Genomic DNA, 22,939 nt, shown 5'->3' on the forward strand with positions numbered 1-22,939 from the left:
AATATTTTCTTGTTTTCAGCTCCGTGTGATCCAGATGCCTTCTTCTGTCACAGCAACATGTGCATAAACAACACACTGGTCTGCAACGGCATGCAGAACTGTGTGTATCCTTGGGACGAGAATCAGTGCAAAGGTAAGAGAAGTACTAAATAGTCAGTAGAATGTGATATTGTGGAGTAAGGAGTGGGCATTCGGTTTAATCCTTATAGATGATGGTATCTCAAAACAGGTGTGGGTAGTCGGAAAGATCAAGCCTGTCTGTAGCACTGATATAGAGTTTGTGTTTTACAAATTTTTGCTGGTTTACCGGCTTCAGTAAAAGGTACATTTAACTTTTCTTGAACGCAACAATGTCATTCCTTTTTTTAAAGCTTTGGTGAATCTCTGCATTTCTATACGACTTACACTTTCCTCCTGCATGTTTTTCCCGCCCCTCAGTCAGAAGACTAAATCTGTTGTGAAACTTCCGCATGAACTTAATTCTGTAACTGTCATTTGCATCCTCTCCTCCCGGACTAATGTAGGATCACATCCGTCCTCATTAGCAGTTAAATGTCAGGATTTATTCCACTTTCCTTTTTTCGCTCTCGAATGTAACCACTTGCAGTCGCACAAGACGAGTGTGTCGTGCCAAGATTTCCTCCTGTATTTAAATGTCAGGGATCTCCTCACTGATCGCCTCTTTACACATGGTTAGCCTCAGCTACGCTCAGTAGCTTCCGTTGTAATTAATAGAGTGCAGATGTTACACAGAAAGGACATTTTTCTTCGTCCAACTGGCAGTTCCCGAACATAATGACCGTGATCTCCCAGGTAATAAGATCACATTAGTTACAGGAGTTATTCATTAAATCTATGAAGTGGAGTCGCACGAGTTTAATCTCGTTATGTTGGGTTTTTTTGTACTTTCTGTGAGATGATGAATGAAAAAAAAAAGGTTGCCGATGGGTTTGTGGTGAAAATACATTCATTCATCTTCATCCTCTTTCCGAGGCTTTCAAATATAGGGTTGTGCCTTGAAATAAAACCAACACGAATCAATCAGTTAGTACAGTTCAGTACAGAAAGTGATGAGGCTGCACAATTAATAGTATTTTATTCCCTTCATGTAAATTCATTTACAACTTTATTGACCCTACAAGGTCACAGAAGCAATGTTTGTAAAGGTCAGACTGAGTGGACCACACTTTTACTTGTAAGACAACTAACCAATCGGCGGCTTTCCTTTTCATAAGACACACGTTTCATTGAATCTGCCGACTGTAAAGGAAAACAGATGATTTTGAAGATGCTATTGAATGTTCTGAAGAAGTGAAGCAACAGTTTTCATGCAAGGTTATGAAGTAATGTTGTAATTTAAATTGATTTAATGTCTTTAAACACTGTTTTATTTTGTACGGTCTTGAACAATCCTAAAAGAATAATATAAAATACTTTAGAAATACTACTTATCAGAATTACTATTTAAATTTTCCATTAGTTTTCATTGGTTCTATTTTCCAGGCAGCAAAAATATCAATATTTGTAATGCCTTCTGAGTCACTGTTTCTCTGCCGGGTACAGAAAACACAAAAGCCAACATCCTGGACAACCTCAACAACACAAACGGGACCATCATCGGCGTCACGTGTTGCATCGTCCTCCTCCTCCTCATCGTCTCGGTCATCGTCCAGATAAAGCAGCCGCGGAAGAAGTACATTCTCCGGCGCGAGGACTTTGACCCCACCATGTTCCAAGAGGTCTTCGAGCCGCCCCACTACGAGCTGTGTACTTTACGGAGCGCCACCGCCGCCACGGCGGCCTCGGCAGACCTCGTGGACCTCGCGGAAGACTTTGAGAACTACCACGCTCTCCGTCGTGCCTCCTCGCGCTGCATCCACGACCACCACTGTGGATCGTCGAACCCGGGATCAGCCCACTTATCTCAGCTGTCGCTCAGCGGGCGAGGGAGCCGCGGAAACCTGAGCGCCCGCGAAGCGGCCGCCGCCACTCTGCTCGCTGACCTCCCTCAGCCGCCGATGGCGGTGAGACCGCTGTTGCCCACCACGGGGAACCGCAGGAGCATCTTGGTCATGAAGCACAGCTACTCGCAGGAGGCGGCGGACAATGGATGCGACCTGGACGATGACCTGGAAGAAATTCCCACCACCAGCCACCGGCTTTCACGCCATGAGAAGGCAGTACAGCGGTCAGTATCCATAGATTTCTGATGACAGTCAAACAAACTTAGAGTTAACTGTGGAGAGATTTAGATTTGTAAAAGTAACGTTTGTACTTTTGTTATGTTTGTTTCGTCATCTGATTATTTCGACATTTATAGGAGTACGCTTCTTTTTCATTGAACCTCTGTGCTTCTTTTCATTCGATCCTTTTAATTTCCCCAGAAAGATGGTCTTATTATACCGTTAAGCCTCCCATTGCATGCTCATACTTGATCACGTAGGTCTCCAGAACGACGTTTTTTTTTCGTTCTCCATCTGTTATAATGAATTCCAATTACAAAGAGAACCACCCACAAAGATGTAGCCATTTGTTCCAGCTGTAGACGTGGCAACCATGTATTATCCCAGGATTCAAGGATTTCCGTTGTCATTCCATTCAACATAAAAGGAGCGAAATGAGCTTCCATATTATATAGTATTATATTATATTATATATATTATATTTTCATGAAAATAGTTGGGGCAGTATTCTTGTTTGGATATAATAAAATAAAACAGTGTTTTTATATATATAGTATTGTGCAGTATTAAAGTATTTTTTGAACTGAACACTAAAATTTGCAGTATTTTGTTTAGACACAACCAGAGGTTGTATGGTGGAACTGTGTAGAAATTGTAGTTAGAACCATCCCCATATTAATTCTGGACACAAAGTGTTCCTGGGATATAATCATGTGGCAGCTAAACTCTCCTTATTAATGACTATTTAAAAATGTAATATTTTCTGTTTATATTCCGTGACTCAAGCATTGTTAAACTATTATTTCTTGAGTTGCACTTTGTTCTGTGTTGTGCCGCTCACGTCTCTCCAATTTCCCCCATTTTCAAACCAGGAAACCAACATAAAATTAGCATGTCTCAAATATGTGTCTCCAGTTGTACAATTAGCACATATTTCTACTTGAAAAATCTGAGCAATCTGTGTAGTACAAGCAGAATCTGCCCCTTAATGTGTAGCACTATAACTATAATTATTTTTATTTTCCCTATACTATTATTTACTAATTACTAATACTAATATTTGTATTGCAATGCAAACATAGTTTAAAGTTAATATAAAGTGAGGGTTCTCCTGCATGCACTTGTAACTGTTGTTCACCACAGACACTATTTCAAAAGTGTGTTTGTTTTTTTCTGGTATCAGTTGTGATGATGCTTTCTATGCAAAAGTAATTTGATATTAAATGAAAGAGCCGTGACATTTCAGGTTCTGCCTCATTGGCTCTTTGAGCAAACATGAATCAGAGTACAACACAACTAGGGTCTAAGAGAAGCACTCAAGGTAAGAACCATTATCCAACAACCAACATCTCTGCGTGCTGTCTTCTTCTCATTAAGCTGTGTCATTTTTCTGTGCATTATCTTTTCTGTTCTATACTTTTCATGTGCAGTTTTTGATGTTTTCACCAAGATGGATCTCCGGCTTGCAGCCATCTTGGCCTTCTTGTGTTGTGTTTCGAACAGACACTGTTATGCCTAAATTGGTTGTATGTTCCCTTCTCCTAGGAACATGCATCTTTTTCTGAGTGGATAACCATTAGCATGAACCCTTTGTATCATTTAATCTTTATTTTTCGTCTATTAAAATGTATATTTTTTCCGTTGTGTGGGAGACAAATGGTAGCAAATGAATATGAAATGAAAGTTACTGCCCTTAAGCAGCACATTCAGTCTAATGCTATTGAAGGTTCCGAGTACATAAATGTTTAATCTGTAGTTTTGCATGATTTATGTATTTTAAAGTGTTTTATTTTGTGTTTGGTAAACATGCTTGTATGTATCATTTTGTGTGCGTTGTCCATGAGCCAACCAAAAAGATTACATGTCATACTTTTGATTGTGTTTCAAACGATTAAGTAGCCAATGGAAAGTCCAAGGGTCCTTGTATTTATAGAGCTAGTGTTAAGTTCAATTATAACAATATTTTATAGTAATATACAAGCAATACAAATCTCTGGAGTACAACTTAATCAGATCATGAGAAACAGGGCTTAAATCATGTAAAAGACCCCCATGAAAATTCGAATTTGTACAATTTTGATGAAATTCAAACCATATTTATTCTTTTCCATCACTTTTATTGGCTTTCCAGATTTATAGTGAATTAATATTATTATATTATTATTATATATTATTTACTGAAGTCACAATTAGAAAAAACAATTTCATAATTTTGGGACCAAACATCACATGAGTAGGTAATTGACAATACTTTGACCACTGACTAAATGAAAAAAATAATAATAATATGAACTATATTCTGGACTAACATGCAGCAACAGACAAGAGTATTCCAAATATTCCATGGTTGACTGTGGAGCAACAGTCACACTAAGTGCTACATAAAAGTAAAGTCCATGTTTGATATATTTTGTATGTTTGTGTGCTTATTTTCTATATTATGTTGCATTGTCTCCACCATGTAGACTTCTTGAGAATAATGCGATCCTGGATCAGTACGAACGAGCGTCTCTGTCACTTGAGAAAGCCGAGTGGAGATTTGCGCCAGCATGATGCTGATGATGACTGGAAACTGAGGAGAAGCCCAAATATGTTTTCTTGTGAGGAGTTGAATGCAATAGTGTTTGATGAAGAACATGATATTGTCTTTGAAACACATGCAGCTCTAGTGGAATGACACAGAAATGTTTGTTTTTCATACGTAATATTAATTGTAACAACACGCTCAATTTATTTCTGTCAATGTGTCTTCAATTTTTGTTATATTTCACGCTATTATTGAAAAAATGCTTGTTTGTATTCAATAATTCTGGGAGAAAAATACCGGAGTGTGATAATGGTATGAAGAGAGATAAAAGCCATCTTAGTTTGTTTGAGCATGCTTATGAAAAAACAATGAATTCACTAATATTTACTTAGTATCAACAGCCCAAACTACTAAAACATACACAGGTAATACTTTGTTCTACAAATGCAGGTGACAGATGTATTTAAAATCAACCCCAGAGTGAGTTCAAGCTCAGTGATTCAGATTAGAAAAGAAGGAAAGTCAGTCCATGGCATACATAATATGTATGTCGCTACTGATTATAATTATTGCACAAAGTTTGCCAAACTAGGTTGAATAAAAAACTAAGTTTAGCACTTTTTCACCAGGAACAAACAAAAAGTAAATATTTTATATCCCTACCAAAAGGGTGATTCCGATTACTTACCATTTTTTTTAGCAAAGTAGTGACCCACAGGGCAGGTTTTTCTATCACATTAAAGGCCAATAATGATTTTAGAACTTTTTGAAGTCGCTCAGATAATTGGTTTTATCGATCCTCCAGCAATAATAAATAAGAAAGCAACAACATCTCCGATGCTTTTGTAATACACATCAAATCATACCTTCTTGTTCCAATTTAAATCAAACCACTTTTGACTATTAACTAGGTTGATAACTAATGATGATCTGATGAAGCTTCATGAAGCAGTGTCATTATTTTCTGAGCCCACTAGGTGGCGGTCTCTACACTATTTTCCTTTGATTCAACTGTTCTACTGAAACATCACATCATTTTTAAACTGATGGCGCCACCTACTGACCTCTAAACAAAATGACACTACATTAAGCTTCATCAGCACATCACTATTTATAACTGACACTTATTACAATGCATTAATTACAATATATTATACATTATAATAACTATTGAAAGAAAGCTTATTTTTCACATTATCAGCCTTTTAATTAATTTGTTTGCAAGTTATATCAATGCCAAACTATTAATCAAAACCTTTGATTATGTTTTTTGTGTTTACATTTCAATCCAGTACATTTCAGCAAAACATATTTTTTTCATTAAGTAAATTGTATGACATTTTGGAAACTAGCTAACTATGAATGCTAATCTATGTAAATAAATTGTTACATTTAAATAATAATCATATCAATTGCACAACAAGTATTGACCGATTTAATAGTTGCAGTTGCTTTTCAGTGTGCATCTGATGCTGCATTCAAGACAAAAGTAAACCAAGGTGTTCTTGAAAGTAAAATAATTTAAGATCTAAATCTTGATTTACACTTATAAACAGTTATTTGAAGTGTTTCAGCATACAACGTTTCCCCTGATTTTCTTTTTTTCATAAATTATGAATAGGCTTTAAGTAATAATGCGGCTATTTTATCCCCCCTTTCTTCAGACTTTCAGCCCAAAAATATGCCAACAAACTGTACTGATTTGGTAATAGTGTTTAAAGTCATGTGACTTTGTTTATTGTTTTGCATTTTTGCTAAGTAGGATTTAAATAGCTTGGTTTAAATCAAGGTTTCTCCACCAGACGTGTCGATCTTTTTCCCTTTCAGTAGTGATAGTGATAGTTTCTTTTTCTTAGTCCTTGTACGGATGAACATGATATTTTTTAAGGTCCTAAAATGTGTATGATGTTTAAAAGAAACAAGTTTACAGATGTCTTGAATGAGGCAGGAGTGCAACAGTAACATACACACGTAACAATAACTGATTTGAATAAAAATATATTGTGATAAGAAGGAGAAAATAAATGGGGCAAATGTTAGTTGTCAGTTTTTAGTTGCTCTTTTACACGCAGAACACAAATGGAGTCAGCCCATGTGTTTAAAGCTGGTGTAAACCATCACACCATCTTCTTCTCGCATGAACAATAGATGACCTTATAGCAGAAGTCACCAACCTTTCTGCAACTGCAAGTTACTCCATGTGACCCAGACGTCAGTTCGATACGCACCATTGAAAATACTTATTATGAATTATGATCATACTGTATATTCCTCAATAACACTAATCACATCATGATTCCATAATAATTACCAATGATGCAACAAGAAGTGAAATATAGAATCAAACATAATAAGGCGTGTGAAAAATATGTTTTCAACAGACCCAAGGGTTACTCCTTTAGTGACCTCTGCCTTTCAGTGTCTCTAGAGGGCAAATAATGTGAAACTCCAACTCTCCTGACTCACTCACATGTTTCAGATGTTGAAGTCTTCCTCTCCAAGATGCAGTAAGTTCCTTATCATGACCATGTTTTGAAGTTATATCGTTATTATTATTAAGTTCTCCCCCGTTTGAAATCTCGGCGAACAAAAGGTTACAAGAACGCCGTCCGTTAGGACGTGATAATGGCATCAATCCTCCTCCAGCTAGCTGTATTTACGCCCCACTTTGTTTATACAATGATTCCCTTGGAGGTGGAGACTTCCGAGATCGATCGCACAGGGGACAAACCTTGATGACCAATCACAGCAGAGTGGGCGGGGTTATGGTAAACAAGATTTAATCTCCAGTAAAAGTGTTTTCAGTGGGCAGGGTTTATGATCATTTTCTTATGTAAATGTTTCAATGAAAAGAGAGTTTTGTACAAACAGATCTATTTAAGACACACTTAAATCAACACATTAGTTGCCCTTTTAGAAATTTAACTTGGATATTTTGACCAAGCAATCTGTAATACGATTCAAAATGGAATATTGTACCCACTACTTTAATAACATTAACAAATAAAAACCACGTATTCAACTGCTTATTGAGAAAATGTGTTTAATTTTTATGAATATATCCCAAAAATCTACCAGTGTGTGAGTAAACTCATCATGTCTTCGTGTCAGGACAGGCTTTTAAATGGTTTCAATGTTTCCTGGGCTGTATAAAGTGTTCACACAGAATTTATTTCTGTCTATTTCACAAACACAGACAAACACAAACTCATCTGCCAGTAAATAGATGGAGCCAGACACTCTATAATTAAGTAAGTCTGAATCGATTCAATCACAAGTTGCCCTGGCGGCGGACCAGAAAGGTGTTGGACAGATTTACAGTAATGGTGTTTTTTATTTCTCCGCAGATACATCATACAGATGCATCCTCTCCCTGCATCTTGCCAAGTTTGACTGCATTCAAAGTTAAGGTCTTTCTTCATTGTGCATCTTGAGTGAACTTCTTCTGCCCTGTGTGACCCTAAACAATGTAGATTGTTGTGATGAGAATATAAATGAAAGGATTGTAACGTCTGGATTTCAGTTTTGTCTTTTCCTTGGACCACAGAGGTGCATTTTCTCTGCCTGTGTTCCTTAAAGCAGCAAAGATTGATGAGCCATGTAATCAAGAGTATCAGCTAAGGGACTGAACTTTCCATTTTACTAGAATACCTTTAATGTAAAGTTATTTTGGGAAATGAATCAGGTTTTTTTAAGACAACGTTTCTGATATCTCCAAGTATTCTGAAGAGGCGCTGCTTCATTTGATTTGTTTTAGGTATATTTCTGTATTTCTTTACTGGGATGTTTTTGTATCCGAAAAATTGCTGGAAACTCTCTTGAGATGATGTAAAACAGGATTATGAAATAAAGTGACAATGACTTAAAACAATGACTCTTCTTTTAGTCTTGTACGAACGTTGACCCTTTTTTTTTTAAACACTAACCTTAATGAACCCTCAATGTAATTGTTATGTTATTATTTGAAAATAGTTAATTATTTACCTTCATTAAAATACATTAGAATTGTAGGTATGTTACTATAGGAGATATTAACGAAATGCTACACAGAAATACATTAATGTTCAGATTGACTGCAGCAAACACATAGTTAGTGGCCGAATTGTATTCGATGCTTCATATTTAACTAAAAAAAAAGGATGTAAAAATATAAAGTAAATTATGTCACATTATATTAAAATGTGGGGGGGCCTACAAGCTTTAGACCTCGGCTCCTGCATCCGCAAAAGGATATGTAAGTGAGTAGAGTTGCGGGAGGTCATTTGTTTAATTTGAAAATAATAGTGAAAGTAGCAATAATAATAGAAGGTCAAGGGAAATCGTTTTAATGTAAATTTGGGGATTCATTTTAATTTTGAGGAGTGGGGAAATTTTCCATGTACTTAGTTAATAATAATTAAAGGTGTGACAACTTTATTTGCAATAGAATGCAACATGCATATTGTAAATGTTTAGTTTATATTTATTTATTTAACAGTTTTGCCCCTTTTATAAATATTTTGTATCAATATATTTGACACATGTTGATGTTGTGTTAGGTCATGAAAAAAAAACACACAAAAAAGGCCCCACCATGTAAATAAATGTAGAAATATATAATAATATAATTTAGGCTCTTGGCGGTATCCACCCTTCCATTCAAAAAAATATATTTGTTTTTTAATTCTTAATTGACAAAAAAAATAAAGATTGCTGTTCACAGATGTAATGAATTAATGCGGCCAGTGGGTGGCAGTGTGAGTAACATAGGTGGTAATCCTCGTTCCAGAAGAAGAAAGTAGCTCATTGGAGGTTAGCGCCTACAGTGATTTGGATTTTACGCTTTTATATGAATTAATCGCAAGATTTTTGTCGTAAAATAACGTTGAAATGTATGCATTATAGAGCTGTTTCCCTCGTCTCTCCTGCCGCTGCACGTTGACGCTAAAGCTAACTGACGCGCACGTCAACATGGCGTGTTCCCAGATCCTGAGAGTCCTGCAGTGGAACCTGAGGCAGAAAAGCACACGATACACGTGGAATACGTGCAAACTCACTGGTCTCTCGGGTCAAACACTCGCAGCAGCAGCAACTCTCTTCCACGGATCTTCTCCACCTCCAGCGTGTTTGCTGGCTGTCAGGGGCTTCTCTGTCAACTTTGCTCGAAGTCAGAAGTTAAAACCGAAGGAGAGAGAGATAACAGTGTCCAGGTATGGAAGTCCAGACGCTTCCACTACACAAAAAGGTAGGCTTGGAAATGTTATGATATCCTTACAGCAGTTTAATCTTAACAGTGACATATTTCATTTGTTACAGTGAAAGCAGCTGGTCGAGATTTTACCTACCTGATCGTTGTCATCATTGGACTTGGAGTGACAGGTGAGGTCAAGATCTTCAAGTCCTCTCACAGATTTAACATACTGTTCTTCTGGTTTAGGTGGTCTCCTGTATGTGGTGTTCCAGGAGCTGTTCAGTTCCTCAAGTCCTAATAAAATATATGGCAAAGCGTTCAACAGCGTGAAGTCACACACAGAGGTAAGAATCTGATATTTTATATGTAAGAGAAAATGACGAAGAAAAATGTTAAAGGGTTTGTTTACCCAATACTCAAACTTCACTAATTTTCTACTTACTCTGATGTCAACTAAGGTTTGGGATTATTTTCAGAGTAATCTGTTACTTTATAGAGTTATAGACAAACATTTTAATCCATTTGAATGAAGCGACTGATGCTTCTTGATCTTTGTCTTCATCTTCATCCAATATTACGCACTCAAAAACATCCAAATCCTGGTGCTCTTCTGTTACGTCAATCTTGTAGTAAAGCCTCGACAAAAGGAATAGTTCCAGAAAAACTAAAACAAGGAAGTGCTCGCGATATTTACCTAGAGTACTTCCTTTCTCTATCAATTGTTATTCTTTAAACTTCTACCACAAACATTCTTGAAATATGGATTTATTTAGAAAAAATTGAAACAATTTCTCTTGTTGAGGCTTCAATACAAGATGGACATTACAGACGAACAGCCTGGAGGGATGTTTTTTTTTTGGACTAAGTAAGTAATTTTTATTTATATAGCGCTTTTCCAGACCAGGGTCACAAAGCGCTTAAACAATCAAAACAATATTCAATAAAGTATATATTTTAAAGGTCAAGATAAAACTGAAAACACAACAGGAGTTCCAGAAAATCAAGGAAAAGCCTGAAAAAATAAAAATGTCTTAAGATGTTTCTTAAAGGAGTCAGTAGATCCATCAAGCGCAAAGAGAGAGGAAGATCATTCCAAAGCTTAGGAGCAACAGCCTGAAAAGATTTCTCTCCTCTGGTCCTGAATCGTGTGCAAGGAACCATCAGTAGATTCTGATCCACAGACCTCAGAGCCTTTGTTTGCTATGTTACAATGAACAAACATTTTTGTCTATAACTTTAAAAATACACAGATTACTCTGAAAATAATCCCAACCCTGAAGTTGACATGAGGGTGAGTAAAAAATGAGGGAAGTTTGATATTTGGGTGAAATGTCAATTTAAGTAATTGGACACTCATTCATATTTATAATCAATCATCAGGCATGTAAAAATATATTTGTGAAATTCATTCAGGTGATCGGTGCTTTTGGAGAACCAATCAAGTGTTATGGAGAGACAACACGCAGAGGAAGAAGGCAACAAGTCAGGTGATTATATTTGAATACACAAAAATAACCATAAATACAAATTATGGATGAGATTACATTTTCTCTGTAGTATCTGTTTGTATCATGTGTTAAGCCTCCTTGTTTTTTAATGCATTTATGAATCTGTTCTTTTTTGTCTTTTGGATTAGTCATACGATGTACCTGAAAGATGGACTCAAGTATATGAGATTGAAATTTTACATTGAAGGATCTGAGCCAGCCATTAAAGGAACGGTGCATTCAGAATCTAAAGAGGTTTGTTTTCCTCTTTTTTTCGTTCATGTAGTGTTTGGCACTCTTGGAAATGGATTTTTGTTTGCGTTGTGAGTGTATATTGAAAAAAAAATCCTTGATTTTGAAATATTTCCCTCTTTCAGAATCCTGACACTGGAAAATTTGAGTTCCGTTACATTTTTGTGGACGTCGACAGCTACCCCAGACGGACCATCGTTGTGGAGGACAACAGATAACCGTTTAACATAGAGGTTGTTTGTCCGAAGAGGAAATGGTTTTGTGAAAAAAATATGTATATTGTCTGAAAATCATCGGAAACATCAATCCTTAAAATCGTGTTTTTGATCCAATTGATTTTTTATCAAAGCTCTGTAATTAAATCTTAATGAATAAGTTATGAATATGTTGTTTTGAATGACGTTATTTTAAATGTAGATCCAAAAATGGGTTATACATTTCAGCACATTAACTAAGGAATTTCAAGTAAAAAAAATCAATGAAATGCATTAAAAAAACAATCGGATTAACTTAAACACATTGAAGAATGTCACACCCCCCCATGCCTTACACCCCAGCTCGGACTCTGAGGTCTGTGGATCAGAATCTACTGATGGTTCCTCGTACATCGTTCAGGACCAGAGGAGAGAAATCCTTCCAGTCTGTTGCTCCTAAGCTTTGGAACGATCTTCCTCTCCCTCTGTGTTTGATGATCTACTGCCTCCTTCAAGAAACATCTTAAGACTTTCTTTTTTTTGTGCAGGCTTTTCCTGATTTTCTGGGACACCTGTGTTTTACTCAGTGTTATCTTGATCTTTTTAGTATATATTACAATTGACTTGTAAAGGAGTTTACTTCATGGTAGGTGAAGTAACTTTTGATCAAAAGATAAACGGATTTGAAATACTTGGTGCATTTTTAGTTTAGTCGAGTACCAAATCGAACCCAGGAATGAATGAGTCCCTGAGTCTATTAGTTTTGCTTAATAATTATTCAGTGGTGGAGTTTGTTCACCCTGACCCAGAAGCAAGACAAGGGATAACTTAAACACATTTGCTTACGAACCAATCGGGTCACCTCGACCCTGAGATAACACAAGGGTTAAAAGACATGCATTTGTAAGTGAATCACAGATTAATATCAAATATCATTGTGTGTAATGTAGCAAAAATGTTTTAACCTTCAGAGACCCTGGAATTTTACAACGGAATAAAGCAGATTTTTAAATCATTGTTTAAATTACACGTATTAATACAGAATTTTCTCAATATAGGTGGTAGTATTTTAGAACCTAAAACATGTTTGAAGTAAATGCAATCCAAGAAAGGACTACATAAATATTATTTAAAGTATCTCATCTAATAAACTACATATTTTGCTCAAACAATTGTACAAGTACCAAATCTAAGATGCAGTATACTTGTATAGACACTAGATGGTGACAATGTATATAGGGTTAACCTCAAATGACCTTTGCGGTTTCCAACATGTTTCTAAACCTCGTTAAAAAAGATCAAGACACATTATTTTCTCGATGCGAGGTTTACATTACGTGTGAATAGTTGGAAAAAGTGATAAGACAGACTTTCATTATAATCGGGTTAATAAATATCGTGGACGATGTAAATGCATCGACAATAATAATAATAATAAAAGTGTTGCCTTCAAACGCACTGCAGGTAAACACGCCCATCTATTTCGTTAAAGTTAAACCAATATAGGTTAACATATCACTCGCTGGTGGTCGGGGGAAGGTGGTCTTTTGTCGTGTACCTCTTGACCCCCCACACACCACAGGCTTTTGTTTAGTGAAGTCTTGGGGGTTCTCAGAGGAATTCGAGGAGAAGCCGTGAACGCAACGTCGTCTGGACGAGCCACGCCCACTGAAGCCGTGCGTGTGCAGACGTGTGCGCGCAGAGGTGTGTTCCCCGTTCATGTTATAACGCGAACGAACGCTGGAGATGTTTGTTTAGTGTGACTTAACGGTTTAAAAAAAAAAGTGTGTATAGGTTGTATTTGAGCAGAAGCTAAAGCTCGCCAGGTCGTAGTTTTTCTCGGCGGCTGTTGTTATTGTTGTGGCCTGCTCGACGGATGCTAGCTCGAGCTAGCTCGTACAGGAACTGACCACCAACAGCAACAACAACAAAAAAAAACGCCCAAAAAAAAAGGAAATGAATCGAATTGCAAGTTTATCTGGCAAGGTCAACGTGCTGCTGTGAGGTAAGTCCTTTTAAAGCTTCTTTTTTTCTCTCGACTTCTTTAGAGAGTGTTTGTTAGCTGTAGCACTTATTGTTTCAGAAACACTTGGTAACTGCGTTACACGTTAAATACACATTGGTTCTGCCACGTGCATAATGTTTTTGATCAGTTATAACGAATGGTTATCTAAGGTAGTCTCGTTAATGGAGACGTATTCTACAGGTGTGTGAAAAACGTCTTAAACAACTTGAAATTACACGTTGAAGTAGGATCGTCAAGTTTGTTATCCATATTTGTTTAGACATCTAGTCTTCCGGCTGTTTGTGCTCTTGTTGAACGTGTTTTATGCAACATTCAACAACTTAATGGTGGATAATAATACGCTTCGTACAGTATAAATATACGCCTGCTATATACTTTAAAGTTCAAGTTAATTACAGTGCTATTTAAAATCACCATACACTGAAGAAACACTAGTATTAGTAAGTTTGGGTAGTTCGTTTACAGCTTCACTAATATTTTGTGGTTATTTTGTAGTATACTTCTTCATTTATAAGATGATACTTCAAGAAAGAACCCCAAACATTTTTGATAAACGATCTTAACCATCATGTTATCTCAGGGTCAAGATGACCCGTATGCCCGGAAAACAAATGCGTGTGTGGTATCCCTTGTGTTTCTTTCTGGGGATTCCGTAGATGGATTTAACTTTATTGATCCATCAGGATATTGTTTTTCCAATTATAACACAGCAATACAGATGATAATACATAAAAATAAGAACAAGAACAAAGTTACTATAAAAAGAAAGTACAAGATAACACAATCTAAGTCTAAACAACTCGCCCCCAAACTCAGAATTGTACAATCTAATAGCCCGAGGAATGAATGAGTCCCTGAGTCTATTAGTTTTGCTTGATAATTATTCAGTGGTGGAGTTCGTTCACCCGGACCCAGAAGCAAGACAAGGGATAACTTAAACACATTTTTGTTACGGACCATCGAGTCACCTCGGCCCTGAGATAACACAAGGGTTAAAAGACATTCATTTGTAAGTGAATCTCAGATTAAGATCGAATATCATTGTGTGTAATGTAGCAAAAATCTTTTGACCTTAACAGACCCTGGAATATTACACCGGAATAAAGCAAATCATTGTTTAAATTACATGTATTAATACAGAAATTTCTCAATAAAGATAGTAGTATTTTAGAACCTAAAACATGTTTGAAGTAAATGCAATCTGAGGAAGGACTACATAAATATAATTTAAAGTATCTAATCTAATAAACTACATATTTTGCTCAAACAATTGTACAACAATGTGCATACCAGTGTTGTCTCTGAAGACACATGTGAAAGTGGTGTGTAAACACATGTGGCAAGACCACCCCTCAATCAGATGTCTGAGAATATCCTTAAAGACTTTTTAAGAAGCCTAACCGAAATTCCAGATAAAACCCTGATGACAGTGATACACAAGTACTTTTTTTTTTGATAAACCCTGAAAGTAGGAGTTGCCTGCCAAGTCATTTTTCAAGGATTAACCATTATTTTTTATTGTTTAATTTTTGTCTGTGACCAGGATCAGTTCTCCAGATGTGAGAGTATCTCATAAGTGATTACACATCACTAAAATGGAGCTTTACTGGTATATGTAAGTAAAACAGTTGACATTTAAAAAAAACGGAATTGCTTTGTTCTTAACTTCTCATTTCTTCTTCCTTCCTTTTCACAGAGTTGTTATAATATTTATTATCATCAAGATATTCTTTTATGTGTGCTGGTACCGATCCAGACAGCGGCAGTTAGCAGCTTACCTGAGCAATCCACGCAATGCTCAGATCGTCATCGTCGGAGGAAGGGCATATCTGCATCAGATGTGTGAGAGGCAGAGTGTAAGTGTTGTTTTACATTTAACCACAAAAACCTCCAGTAAAGGTTGCACGTTTGCAATATGCGAGAAATCTCTGTGGACATGGTTAACATAACAACACACATATTTAGGTTAGATATAACTTTATTGATCCCTCAGGACGAAATTGTTTTTTCCCAAATAGACACAATGATACATATTTAATGTCCATATTTAGGATAAAAGTCGTCAATTATCACGTTAATTGCAATTAAAATACAACAGAATTTAAATGACTTGACTAAATTGTAAAATAGTACAATAAACTACTTTACTAAGCCATTTTTTCCCTATATATCAATCTTTCTGCCGTAATAATGAATTTAAAGGAAAAACGCAATACTATCTTTAAGTGAAATTTTAAAGGGATTCGTTCGATCAATTGATTAACGGATCATAAGTCTCTCGTCTTATCTCTTGACAGTCCAGATTAAGTTACCGTTTATTTAATCAAGTTATTCGCTTGCGAGGACTTTATCTTGAACAAATGTTGAATTTGATCTTCAAAAGACTGCTGGTTATAAAGGAGTGATTACTTTCTCCATTGCTGGTTGAGTCTGGCTTCCCTGAAGTCCATTTCCCATCTTTTCCTTAGAAAAACGTTGACAATTGAGTTTGCTAACGCACACAGCCCTGAGGAAATGACAAAGAGAAGCAGAAACACAGATGTTTACATTTAAACCAGCCCAGTCACCCTCTTCATAGTGTGTGCCTTTCTCATACTTTTGTCAAACAAATTGTTTTCCTGTTACACCAAACATGAGGGGAACTTCAAAGTGTCAGTCTGGTTCCAACAGTTTGAGTGTAACAATCATTATTCTATGACTTTATTGACATCATTTATCTTGCAAACGCAACTAAGCTCTTTTCTCTTTTGATTTTTTTTTGTCATTGTCACCGAGTTGATGTTTGTGATATCCACTTCCGTTTAAGTATTATTGATCATGTCACTTTCCCACGATCTGTACAGCAAACCTCGGTCTGGCCGAGCTGGTACGGCGTTCAAGATGACGTGTCGATGGAAGAACCTTCAGCAACACTTCCTCCGGCGGCGTCGTTCACCCAGCTGGATATGCCTCCGCCCTACGAGGCCGTCTCAGGAGGTAAAACACACCTTTTCTCCTATACTTTAAATCGCAAAAAGACTTTATAGAAATTAAATTCATTAACATTTGGAAGAACCTCTGACTCCCCAAGATGCTTTAGACTCGCCAATACCTTCTAATGATTGCACCAGGAATCTAGGACGGTCAGGCTCACTTAATCAATTAGGAAAACAAATGTTTGAGACGTTAATGATTCTGTGCTGCTTGGTCACACTGTTTGCTTCTACAAAGGGAAAGGTTGTTTTACGTCATCACCCACAATAAAAAAAAAAACACCTCTAGACATAACAAATCAATAACACTCAGTCTGGGGGCAAAGGTCAAGTTCCCTCATTACAAAAAGCCTCTGTCAAGATTAGACTTCTACAGACTGATTTTATTCAACATGCAGCAGTGGGAAGTTTACTTGCAACACAAAAATGGAAAAAATGCTGTGAATATTGTATAATTATAACAAAATAACAAAAATCGAGTTATTTTATAAACACTGCGCAAAAAAATGATGGACAAAATGATGATAAAAATAAGTCTAATAACCTATACAAATAAAAATGACTTGCTTACTTAACTCTATAACATCTTAAGACGTTTCTATTTGTTCAGGCTTTTCCTTGATTTTCTGGAACTCCTGTGTTGTTCTCAGTATTATCTTGATCTTTAAAGTATATACTTTTTTGAGTATTGTTTTGATTGTTTAAGCGCTTTGTGACCCTGGTCTGTAAAAGCGCTATATAAATAAATCTTACTTACTTACTTACTATAAGCTCTTTTGAGGTCTTGATTGTGCAGCTACATAGCGATGACGCTAGATGGCAGCATGTATCCATTTAATGAAGATTGTGAGCAAAGCACGTTGATGCCAATGTTGCCGGAGTTCTTGCGCCACCTGTTCAGCAAAAGCACAATTACTTCTACCACACAGACATTTTGATTGTTTGAAGGGAAGGTCCTGACCAGCTGTTTTGTTTTCAGAGGAGGACCTGAAGCCGCCCCCCTACAGCGAGTGCGCCTACGGCGACGAGTCGGACGCTGCTCAGCCTTCACACGACACGCCTCTCATTTCTAACGAAAGCGACTCCATAAGCATAAATGAAGCCCCGCCCCCGTACACGCCGTCGTCTTCCACGCTAGAATCTCATCAAGAAGGTCCCGTGAGCCCCAGCCAGAACCAGTCGGAATCCAGACCCGCCCAATGAAACCCTTAGACCGCTCTGCCTTTTTCCCACGTACTGCCTTCCTCCATATAACCTCTGTAACCGGTGCCAGCCTACCTATCGCCTCACGAGACCAGTCGTCATCTGATGCCAGCGAGGTTTTTTTTTTTCTTCTACTTTCTGTCGTTTCCAGGAGCATGTCATGTCTATAATCAACCAGAGAAAGACATTATTATTGTTTTAAATCAGGTTTTACTCTTCTTGCTTCCCCTCACTGAGCGAAAGTGTGATGCATTCAAAAGCACAGTGGAAAACAAACTTGTATTTTGTTCGGAGAAGATCATGATAAGTGTCTCACGTGTGACAGCAGCAGGATAGCATGTTTGTTTCCAGCAGAGCTGCTCATTCCCAGAAACTTGTTGTTGGCTCAATGACAATTAATTTAAAATGAAAGTGGATTTAATTAGGCTTGCTTCTGGTCACCACATTGAACAGATCGCGGCTCGTCTGTTCAATCATTGCAATGTGGAGTCACAGATAATATGGTAACAATCTCTTATACCATTGTAGCAATGCTAAATAATTCATATTCTTGACCTTCTTCACTGGGCCGGCATCTTAACGCTGAGTTGGTTCTCGCGTAAAGCATGTACAGTCGCACCGAGAATTGCGTTTATGAAAAAAAAAACTTGAGCCTTCAAATGTAAACCGTATCTCTGAAATCTGTGTCAATGAAATTATCAAATCATTTATTTTTCATGACGGTTACTACGTTTCCGTCGTTGAACACGTGACTGTTACGTAGCTTTGGTGCCAACTCTGATGCGACTCGAGTTCGAAGCTGGGCTGTCAAGGGGGGGGTGAGGTCATAGGGCTATAATCTATATCAATAATTCCACGCAAGGTAAACTAACCAAAACGGTGGCGTGTTCCTGTGGTCTGTACATCCAGCTAAAGTAGTCTGTGATAGTGAACACTCGGAAGCGCCGTGTCTTTGACACAAGGTCATGTACAGTTTCTAAGAACATTTATGCTCAATGTTTTCGGGGCTTTTGATTTAAAAAAATCAGGTTGAGTTGATGTGTTAACGGTGATCCTTGGTATTGTGATGAAAAATTGTGGCCTTTCTACCAAGTATATCCTGTGATTCTACAATCTAAAGAAGAGGCTGACGATGTAGCCTCCCGTTTCAGTCTCAACAGCAGTTTGTCCTTCCAGTGTTGCCCAACTTGTTCTCTTCATTCCAAAACAGTGAACTGACATATCAGATATTTCCAGGTTGTAATGTTGTGAATCAAAGGGGACTTGTCTTTTCTTTTTTTTTTTCTGATGTAGGACAACTGTGTCATCTATATTAAACTTTTGTTCATATTCTTGTGTCTTCAAGCGTCAACAAAAATGCCACAAATGCATTTTTCCAGTTTGTTATTTTTATCCGCAATGAAATCAATGTTGACTTAAATCTCAAATGGCTCATTTTATTGGCTTGAAATTACTTTGCTTAAAGTACTTTTGTTCCCACAAATTAAAAAAAAAAAGGAGCCAGGATATAACATTGTTCTTCAGTTTGGGAAAGAGCCACATCTTTATTGTGATCTACAACCATAGCTGCTCCATCTTGCCAATATTAACAGCAGCTTCTCTTCATTTGCCAGCTCTTGAAGACTGACGGTAACAGAGCGCCGTTTTAACAGATCTAGCTGAGATGTATTGCATCTTATCGTGTGGGTGTAGAGCAGCTTTTTATTAAATGACTTGACTTATGGAATGATGAATAAAATGACAAAAAAAATCCACCTCCCATTGATTTCCCTGCAGAAAAATAAAACACAATAGCCACTAACTAGAGGTTCTATTACTGAACATTGATTTGTGTGCAATATTGTTGAGAATATAAAAGTAATAGTTATTTGTAAAGCGCCTTTCTAGACCAGGGTCACAAAGCGCTTTAACACTCAAACACAATACACAGTTCAAATATAAACTTTAAAAGGCCAAGATAAGACAAACACAGGAGTCCCAGAAAATCAGGGAAAAGCCTGCACAAATAAAAATGTCGTAAGATGTTTCTTGAAGGAGTCAGTAGATCATCAAACACAGAGGGAGAAAGATGGTTGAAAGTTTAGGAGCAACAGCCTGGAAGGATTTCCATCCTCTGGTCCGGTAGTGTGTTCAGGAACCATCAGTGGATTCTGATCAAAGTGTAAAAGATGAATAGATAGATAATATATTTACTTTCAATTGTTTGTATATTTACTAAAAAACATCTATATTAAATTGGATACTTTTTCAGCATCGAGATATTTTTTGACGGCAATGAGCACAATTGGTCAGCAGGTGGCAGTAGCGGTCTGGAAGCATAAGAACGGTTGATGGGAAGTTTGTTCTATTGTCAAGATCTATTTAAAATGTCATTTAAATCGGTTCTTGATTTTGAGTCATTTGCTAAGATGAAAAAAAGATCAACGTAGGTAATCATTTCACTTGTATAAGGTAAGTAAAATAAAACTGAATTGCCAAAGGAGTACTTTCCTAATAGGGATTTAAGTCAGTAATATTTAAAGAGCGCTTTTCTAGACCAGGGTCACAAAGCGCTTAAACAATCAAAAAATATCCAATAAAACAAATACTTAAAAGGTCAAGACAACATGGAGACTAACACAAGAGTCTCAGCAAATCAAGGAAAAGCCTGCACGAATAAAAGTGTGTAAGTTATGTTATGTAAATCCAAGACGATAAGAATTGTGACCAAATAGTGATTTTCTTCCTTTCAGATTTATTTTCATTCTGGTACCAGCATTGGAACAACACAGAACTATGTTAGTTTTTGTGTTATTTTTCTTTGATCTAGGTTCTTTATACTTAGATTTCTGTCATTTGTCTTTTAGTTTTTTATTGCACTTTGTTCTTGTTTCATGAATCTATCCTCTGTGTTGCTGTGTGCTGGAAAACAATATCCCGAAGGAGATCTCCAGTGGGATCAATAAAGTGTATCTTATCTTAATTACATAACACAGGAGAAACATAAAGAGCTTACTTTATATATAATGCCTACATTAGTTGCCGCTCATACACAACAACAACCCTGACTCAACGGTCAGTTTGAATCCAGATGTGTGGAGACACCAGTTGTTCCTGTTCATCAGCTTTACAGGCATTTATATTTAAGGAGATCCTGCCACAGGAGCCAAATCTGAGCTGGCCCTCGTAACTGCAGCGCCTCCATAGACGTCCAGACTTGAAGTGTGAATCCACTGAAGATGACAGGCCAGTCAGACTCGTTCACATTGACTATGCAGAGAGGCTGCTTCTCATGCCCAGACTGCTCTCACCGCCGCCACCAGGAAAATCCTTAGAATGAGTGTGAGAGTGTGAAAAAAAACCCAACTGTGATAGTCGTGGAGCAGGAGAGTGTGAATATTGACACTTTCGTAGTTTTTAATGAGCTTGATGGAGTCGGGATTGATCAGTGCTGGAGTTAAAGGAAAGTGTTTATGACGACAAGGTTATTTTTCGAGGTATTATAACAGGTCAATCTCAAATGTGGGAAGTGAATCAATTAAAAATAATGTATGCAATAAAGATATGCAAGAAAAAAAACTAAAATAATCTTATTATTGTCATTATTATCATCACTGTGTTGGTTCGTATTGCTGCATTTCTCTCTTCATTTTGTAAATATAACACTCAGTATAACACAGTCAGAAAGTAAGTGGAGATGTTACCAGTGAGATAAAAAATGTTTGTTAGTGTAAAGTTAACAAATGTATAACTATTTGTATAGTTATTTTACCCGAAAATGTTTCATCATTTAAGTTTAACCAAACTTGGTTAAATTATGGTCGAATTAAAAGCGTACATCGTTATTAGTTAGAACGTTTCACAGCAACAACAGCATTTTTTCTTTGTAGGAAAAAAAAAAAGTACAAATAAACCCTGATGAGTTTAATTTCTCCTGGTCAATTAAATATAGATATCTTAAATATATGTCAACTCTTTGGGGAAGAAATATTTATAAAACAACATTTTTCACGAGTGTGTTAATCCGTGGAATGCTAACATTGCAGTTAACAGTCAATGTCATTTCATTGCCATACAAAATCAGCATAATAATAGTTTCCTTATAATCGGCTTTCTATTAATTTGGCCTACAGAGGCTTTGTAAATCTTACCAGCTGGCAAGTATCATTACAACTCTCTCCTTATTCCGGCACAAGAAACAATGTGCCGTATTCCATTAGAGTGAAAATCCAATCTCATGCTCCACAGTGTGTGGATGAGAAGCAGAATAGTGGCTGAAACGCAATTGTGCAGGAAAATCTCCAGTGCTAAAGACATCAAGTCCCTTTTTTTATGTGCCCTTCTGAGTGTTTTACAAGCTATGCTGCTTGGGCTGAGATTTTCCTGTAAAAAGTTTTCATTTAGGCTAATTTTAGCCATTTTTATAATTTTCTCTGTTTTCCTGTATTGTGGGTGATTACTTTGTTGGACTCTTTTTACCTGTTTCTTTCTTCTTTTGCTTATAAAAGTAATGTAATTCCACTGTTGCTATTAAGTTTGAATCAAAACATTTTCATTGGAGGGCCAGGTTTTTTTTACGGTTGATTTTGTGGGAAAAGAAAGTTACTCATGAGATTCAAGGCCAAAAAGTTACCAATAAACTGTTTATTTCTCCCATTGCTCTCTCACAAGAAATCTAACCACTGGAGTTCTGCCCCCTGTTGCTTCACAAGATGCTTCATTTCTATTCTTCAATGAAATTCACTGCTCAGGGAAGAGGTGAGTGGAAATACACAGCTAGTGTATCACTCAGCAAACTGGTACATAAGGATACATGTTTGCATTATTGAAGTAGTTAACAGTAGTGTAGTTCTGATGGAGCTTCATGAAGCAGTGTCATTATTTGCTGAGCCCACTAGATGGCAGTCTCTGTTTCCTTAGTTTTAAACAACTATTCCAATTGAACA

At 36.9% G+C, this 22,939-nt stretch overlaps 3 protein-coding genes across 8 annotated transcripts in view; all 3 read left to right on the forward strand.

Annotated features, from left to right (window-relative positions):
• neto1l (neuropilin (NRP) and tolloid (TLL)-like 1, like) overlaps positions 1 to 8,565 on the forward strand; it is a 60,295-nt gene extending 51,730 nt beyond the window's left edge. Inside the window, exons 9-13 of one of the 6 annotated variants that reach the window (XR_015710896.1) lie at positions 20 to 133; positions 1,564 to 2,188; positions 3,430 to 3,504; positions 7,907 to 7,961; positions 8,058 to 8,565. Coding sequence is in view for 5 of the 6 variants with exons in the window: in XM_087788994.1 (XP_087645120.1) it covers positions 20 to 133; positions 1,564 to 2,188; positions 4,649 to 4,736 (827 nt within the window). In the remaining variant the exon portion in view is untranslated. Of the gene's footprint in view, positions 1 to 19; positions 134 to 1,563; positions 2,189 to 3,429; positions 3,505 to 4,648; positions 5,658 to 7,906 lie in introns of those variants that run through there. The other 5 variants (XM_087788995.1, XM_087788996.1, XM_087788997.1 and 2 more) reach the window with 5 other exon arrangements.
• A 907-nt stretch (positions 8,566 to 9,472) lies between these two features.
• timm21 (translocase of inner mitochondrial membrane 21) lies at positions 9,473 to 12,002 on the forward strand. Its single transcript, XM_087788087.1, has 7 exons — positions 9,473 to 9,501; positions 9,595 to 9,934; positions 10,006 to 10,068; positions 10,127 to 10,224; positions 11,294 to 11,367; positions 11,517 to 11,622; positions 11,745 to 12,002. Exons 2-7 carry the CDS (start codon positions 9,661 to 9,663, stop codon positions 11,835 to 11,837), a joined length of 708 nt encoding a protein of 235 aa, XP_087644213.1. The 5' UTR covers positions 9,473 to 9,501; positions 9,595 to 9,660; the 3' UTR covers positions 11,838 to 12,002.
• Positions 12,003 to 13,493: 1,491 nt separating this feature from the next.
• Positions 13,494 to 19,343, forward strand: LOC148081937 (uncharacterized). Its single transcript, XM_087788992.1, has 5 exons — positions 13,494 to 13,818; positions 15,383 to 15,454; positions 15,536 to 15,695; positions 16,683 to 16,815; positions 17,791 to 19,343. Exons 2-5 carry the CDS (start codon positions 15,435 to 15,437, stop codon positions 18,012 to 18,014), a joined length of 537 nt encoding a protein of 178 aa, XP_087645118.1. The 5' UTR covers positions 13,494 to 13,818; positions 15,383 to 15,434; the 3' UTR covers positions 18,015 to 19,343.
• Positions 19,344 to 22,939: the final 3,596 nt, after the last annotated feature.

This window comes from Callionymus lyra, chromosome 4, assembly GCF_982586985.1.
Source record: "Callionymus lyra chromosome 4, fCalLyr1.hap1.1, whole genome shotgun sequence".
In the NCBI taxonomy this organism is placed as follows: Eukaryota; Metazoa; Chordata; class Actinopteri; order Syngnathiformes; family Callionymidae; genus Callionymus; species Callionymus lyra.